At 49.3% G+C, this 6,223-nt stretch overlaps 1 protein-coding gene across 1 annotated transcript in view; it reads left to right on the top strand.

The window, feature by feature from the left end:
- Window positions 1-6,223, top strand: part of LOC107119260 (zinc finger and SCAN domain-containing protein 20-like) — an 8,987-nt gene that overhangs the window by 725 nt on the left and 2,039 nt on the right. Inside the window, exons 2-4 of the mRNA XM_015421726.1 lie at window positions 3-340; window positions 430-541; window positions 3,353-3,778. Of these exons, the coding sequence (XP_015277212.1) occupies window positions 3-340; window positions 430-541; window positions 3,353-3,778 (876 nt within the window). The remainder of the gene's footprint in view (window positions 1-2; window positions 341-429; window positions 542-3,352; window positions 3,779-6,223) is intronic.

The following is a 6,223-nucleotide window of genomic DNA, read 5'->3' as shown; positions in this document are numbered from 1 at the left end:
AGGAGAGGGAACAGAGGCGGAGGGGGAGACCCCAGGCAAGGGTGTTGCTGGTGGCGAAGGGAAACGCCGACACTTCAGGCAGTTCCGCTACCAGGAGTCAGAGGGCCCCCGAGAGGTTTACATCCGCCTCTGGGAACTTTGCTGTCAGTGGCTGCAGCCGGAGAGGCACACCAAGGAGCAGATCCTGGAACTGGTGGTGCTGGAGCAGTTCCTGGCCATCCTGCCACCGGACATCCAGAGCTGGGTCCAGGAAGGTCGCCCAGAGAGTTGCTTCCAGGCGGTGGCCCGAGCTGAGGATTTCCTGACGGGGCAACAGGAGGCCGAGGAATGGGAGCCGCAGGTGAGCAGCGAGGTCCTTCAGCAGTCCTTCTGAGCCAGCAGGCTTTTTCCTTTGCCCCGAATGACACCCACCCTCTTCTGCTGTTCCAGGTGCCGGATCCATCCACGGAGGTGGCTGTGGGTTTCTCCAGCATGGACCAAGCTCTCCTGGACCTGTACAAGGAGGTGAAGCCAGAAGGTCACCAGGATGCTGGCTGGCTGGGTACAGAATTCGTTTTTCTCTGCCAAACAGCTGACCTACGTGATAGCCAGAATTCGTTTTCTGGGGTTGGGACCAATGCTCCCTCTAAGCTATGGAGTCTTGTGAGCAAAAATTATAAGAACATAAGAGAAGAAGCCAATGTTGGATTAGGCCAGTGGCCCATCCAGTCCAACACTCTGTATCACACAGTGGCCAGAAATACCAGTGCCATCAGGAGGTCCACCAGTGGGGCCAGGACATTAGAAGCCCTCCCACTGTTGACCCCCCCCAAGCACCAAGAAGACAGAGCGTCACTTGCCCCAGAGCCCCTATCTATACCTTGTGGCTAATAGCCACCGATGGACCTCTGCTCCATATGCTTATCTAATTCCCTTTTGAAGCCATCCATGCTTGTGGCTGCCACCACTTCCTGTGGCAGTGAATTCCAAGGGTTAATCACTCTTTGGGTGAAGAAGTACTTCCTTTTATCTGTTCTAACCCGACCGCTCAGCAATTTCATGGAGTGCCCACGAGTTCTTGTATTGTGAGAAAGGGAGAAAAGTACCTCTTTCTCTACCTGCTCTTTCCCATGCATAATCTTATAAACCTCAATCATGTCACATTATGCTTTATGAGCTACTGGCATTAAAGCTGTAAGCAAGCCTTTTGGCTACTGCACAAATTAGTTTGCTCCGGAGCCACCCTTCCTGAGCGAAGGCAACAATGTGTGAGCCAGAGGCTAAAAAACTGTGAACTGGCTCACACTAACTCAGCTTAGAGGGAACACTGGTTGGGACCATGACTCGGTGGTAGTGCATCTGCTTGGTGTGCAGAAGGTCCCAGGTTCAATCCCAGCATCTCCAGTGGAAAGGCTGAGGTAGACCAAGGGTGGACTCAGTAAAAGGCAGGTTCATTTAGGGACGGAGGCAGGGCTCAGCGGTAGAACATCTGCTTGGTATGCAGAAGGTTCCAGGTTCAATCCCCAGCATCTCCAGTGGAAAGGCTGAGGTAGACCAAGGGTGGACTCAGTAAAAGGCAGGTTCATTTAGGGACGGAGGCAGGGCTCAGCGGTAGAACATCTGCTTGGTATGCAGAAGGTTCCAGGTTCAATCCCCAGCATCTCCAGTGGAAAGGCTGAGGTAGACCAAGGGTGGACTCAGTAAAAGGCAGGTTCATTTAGGGACGGAGGCAGGGCTCAGCGGTAGAACATCTGCTTGGTATGCAGAAGGTTCCAGGTTCAATCCCCAGCATCTCCAGTGGAAAGGCTGAGGTAGACCAAGGGTGGACTCAGTAAAAGGCAGGTTCATTTAGGGACGGAGGCAGGGCTCAGCGGTAGAACATCTGCTTGGTATGCAGAAGGTTCCAGGTTCAATCCCCAGCATCTCCAGTGGAAAGGCTGAGGTAGACCAAGGGTGGACTCAGTAAAAGGCAGGTTCATTTAGGGACGGAGGCAGGGCTCAGCGGTAGAACATCTGCTTGGTATGCAGAAGGTTCCAGGTTCAATCCCCAGCATCTCCAGTGGAAAGGCTGAGGTAGACCAAGGGTTTCACTCAGTAAAAATATTTATTTATTTATTAGCTTTCTATTCCACCCTTTCCTGAGGGCTTGGGGCGGATTACAACAATAAAACAACAATTGCATATAAAAATACATAATGTGTAAGATACTAAAGATACTGGCAATAAATAAGCAATAAAATATTTCTGGCCACTGTGTGACACAGAGTGTTGGACTGGATGGGCCTTTGGCCTGATCCAACATTGGCGTCTCTTATGTTCTTATCATATCGGTTCTGGTTAGTCTTTGGATGGGAGACCATCAAGGGTTTTCTCTGTGCAGAGGCAGGCAATGGCAAGCCACCTCTGTTAATCTCTTTCGTTGATAACCCTTCGAGGTGTTGCCTTGAAGCAGCTGTAACTTAATGGCACTTTCTGCTGCCGCAGTTAACATACCTAGGGCAGCTCTGCTCTCCAGTGTGTACAGTATCTTTATTATTTATTTTATTATTTACACACTATCCCTCGTCTCCGCCCCATCAAGGGCCCCTAAGGTGGCTGACAGTTTAGTAAAAATACATCAGATAACCCTTTAGAGGCCAAAGCTGAAACAGATCTATAAAACACAGAAACAGCAGTTTAAAACATAAGGAGGGAAGGAGAGGTCACTGAAGAGACACCAGACAAAACAAGATTGTCTTCAGCCACTGGGGGAAGACAGTGATGGGAGGGGACAGGCAAGTCTTCCTGGGGAAGGAACTGGATCTTTTGGGGCCACACCTGAGAAGGCCCTTCCTCGCCATGCCACCTGTCCCACCTCCGGGGGGGGGGGCACCTGAAGCAGGCATTGTACCTTCTCAAATTGTTATAGTGGGATGGAAATATTCTGTTTGTCTGCCTGTAGCATAAAATGTCAAGGAAAAATGGAAAACCTATAGTGACACTATAACCACCACATAATTCACTGCCACAGGAAGTGGTGACGGCTACGAGCATGGACGGCTTCAAAAGGGAATTAGATAAGCATATGGAGCAGAGGTCCATCAGTGGCTATTAGTCACAAGGTTTAGATAGGGGCTCTGGGGCAAGTGATGCTCTGTCTTCTTGGTGCTTGGGGGGGGGGTCAACAGTGGGAGGGCTTCTAATGTCCTGGCCCCACTGGTGGACCTCCTGATGGCCCCTGGTATTTCTGGCCCCTGTGTGACACAGAGTGTTGGACTGGATGGGCCTTTGGCCTGATCCCACATTGGTGTCTCTTATGTTCTTATCTTCACCTTGACAACCTTCATTGAGAGGAATCTGAGGGTTTGCTTTTCTCTTTCCTTCTCCATCCCAGGAGGTGAGGCACTGCTGAACATGGATGGTGTTGAAAGACCTGAGTGGGAAGAGCTGGATGTGGATTTTGGAGATCCGGGGGAACCAGAGAAGTGGGAACCAAGCCCAGCAGAGGTGTGGAGGAATTCAGCGAATGCTGGTAGCCGGGATGGCCATCCTGAGAGTGCCCTTTCGCCCCCACAGACAAGGGAGAACACTGTCTTCAGGAAACGCTTTGCCCCTAAACTCGGCCTCAGTAGACGCAAGAGGATCCACACAGGGCCAAAGCCCCACAAATGCACCGTGTGTGGGCAGTCCTTCACACGGAGAGCGAATCTTTTCCGTCATCAGACGCTCCACACAGGGCAGAGGGCACACCTCTGCACGGATTGTGGCCGAAGGTTCACACGGCGGGAAAACCTAGTCCGACACCTGAAGACCCACACAGGTGAGAGAAAGAAGGGGGAGGCATCGGCATGACCCGGAAGCACTGAGGGCAAAAGATGGAGGGGAAATAGAAACTGCTTTGGGGGCCCCCATTTGGGGAAGAAAAATGAAGTAAATAAATAAAATAGACCCTGGGTTTCTCTAGCTCAGCATTGTTTCCCTTCTCACCGGCAGCCCCTCAGAACACAGAAAAGTCTTTCTTTTCTCGGCACCTGAAATCCTTGAAGTGGAGATGCCGGGGATGGAACTGGGGCCCTTCTGCCAGCCCCCCGCCATTGAGAGACAGGCGTGATGAAAGTCTGAAGCTGCATTGCCCTTTGTGTCACAGAGTGGCCAAAACCTCTGGCTATCGGCGGTTCTGCAGGGTTTGGGGCAGAGAAAGATCTTTCCAACTTCCTGCTCCCAGAGACCCTTTTAAAATGGAGCTGTGGGGACTGTAGGCAAAGCATCTACCTCTGAGCTGCAGGTGCTGCTGAGGAGCATTCCACCTTGCCTTATTATAGACTAAGAACATCAGAAGAGCCCAGGGTTGCCAGCTCCAGATTCGGAAATACCTGGAGATTTGAGAGTGGAGTTTAGGGAGGAGGGAAAACGACCTTGGTAGGGTACAATGCCATGCAGTCCACCTTCCAAAGCAACCATTTTCTCCAGGAGAAGTGGGGGAAATGTTTGGTGTCGTGGTTAGGAGTGTGGACTCTAATCTGGGAGGACCAGGTTTGATTCCCCACTCCTCCACATGCAGCTGCTTGGGTCAGTCACAAGATCTTTGCCAGTTTGGTGTAGTGGTTAAGTTCATGGACTCTAATCTGGGAGAACCGGATTTGAATCCCCACTCCTCCACTTGCACCTGCTGATGTGACCTTGGGTCAGTCACAAGCTCTGGCACAGCTGTCCTTGAAAAAGAGCAGTTTGTGTCAGAGCTCTCTCAGCCCCACCCACCTCACAGGGTGTCTGTTGTGGGGAGGGGAAGGGAAAGGAGTTTGTAAGCCGCTCTGAGACTCCCAAGTGAAGGGCGGGGTATAAATCCAATCTCTTCTTCTTCTTCTTTCAGAGCTGTTCTCTCAAGGGCAGTTCTCTCAAGAGCTCTCTCAGCCCCAGGGTGTCTGTTGTGGGGAAGGGAAGGGGAAAGGATTGTAAGCCACTCTGAGGCTCCTTCAGGGAGTGAAGTGCGGGGTATAAATCCAGTCTCCTCCTCCTTCTTCATAAATACATTCTAAATAAGTGATCTATGTAGTCTGGAGGTCACTTGTAATTCCAGGAGATCTCTAGCCCCCACCTGGAGGTTGGCAACCCTAAAAGAGCCCTGCTGGATCAGACCCGTGGCCCACCTAGTCCAGCCTCCTGTCTCACACAATGACCAACCAGTTCCTCTGGAGGGCCAACAACAGGGCATAGAGGCAGAGGCCTTCCCCCGATGTTGCCTCCCGACTCTGGCATTCAGAGACGTATTCCTTCTGAATACGGGGGTTCCTCTTTAGTCCCCATGGCTAATAGCCACGGATAGACCTCTTCTCCATGAATCTGTCGAATCTCCTTTTAAAGCCATCTGCGCCCCCGATGAATGTGGATCTTTTCACCAATATCGGCAGGAAGCCTGCCTTGGCATCTGTTCCTGCTTCCGCCTTCCTTTTTGAGGCACCAGGGAGTAATATCAATAATAGGTTTCCCCCCAAAAAAACAATTTTTATTCTTTTTCAAAAGGAATACAGAATTCAACATTATAATACACAAATATAGGTTGCTTCACTTAGAAAGCTTATAGTATTCTTTTTTCTTCTTCTCTATCTCATAACAACTTACATTCTTTCGGAATACAGAATACAGAGTGATAAACTTATAACTTGTCAACTGTAAATCATTATTTTATATCTAGCTTTATTGATGCTTTCCCAATTAAAGTTATCAAAGGTTATTTTTTCTATCATGGGGAACCATTTTCCTAAGGGATTATATATTTCACATTCATTCCGGTCATTTGAGTTATATATAGATATCGTTTCAAGCATGAAGAAGTCCCATATCTTGTGAAACCAAAATTCTATGCTAGGAGAATGATTGTCTTTCCAGCATTTGGCTATAGTAACCTTGGCAGCTGTTATTAATATGTTGATCAATCGTTTTCTAGTATTAGGTATATCATTATTTGGCCAGAGATTTAAAAGCAACAATAATATCAATAATAGTTAATATTGAGGAGGTAAATAACCAGAGTCCTTGGGAGTTCAGTGCCGCATGACAGGAAAAGTCCAACAACAAGGGTTCTGTCATCGATCTACATGCTCTTGTAGGGTTGCCAGATATCATTCTTTGAACTGTAGCTTGGCTGCAATTTTTAGGAGCTAAGCATAATAAGAACTGATTAACCCTCTAAGCTCCATTGGAACCAGGGGTTACAGCAGAGCCATAAGAACATAAGAGAAGCCAATGTTGGATGCGGCCAAAACCC

The sequence above is a fragment of the Gekko japonicus genome, unplaced genomic scaffold (genome assembly GCF_001447785.1).
Source record: "Gekko japonicus isolate JY-2015 unplaced genomic scaffold, Gekko_japonicus_V1.1 scaffold3326, whole genome shotgun sequence".
Lineage (NCBI taxonomy): Eukaryota > Metazoa > Chordata > Lepidosauria > Squamata > Gekkonidae > Gekko > Gekko japonicus.
Note: the sequence above shows the minus strand (reverse complement) of the source record. Positions and strands in the feature narration are given on the sequence as shown.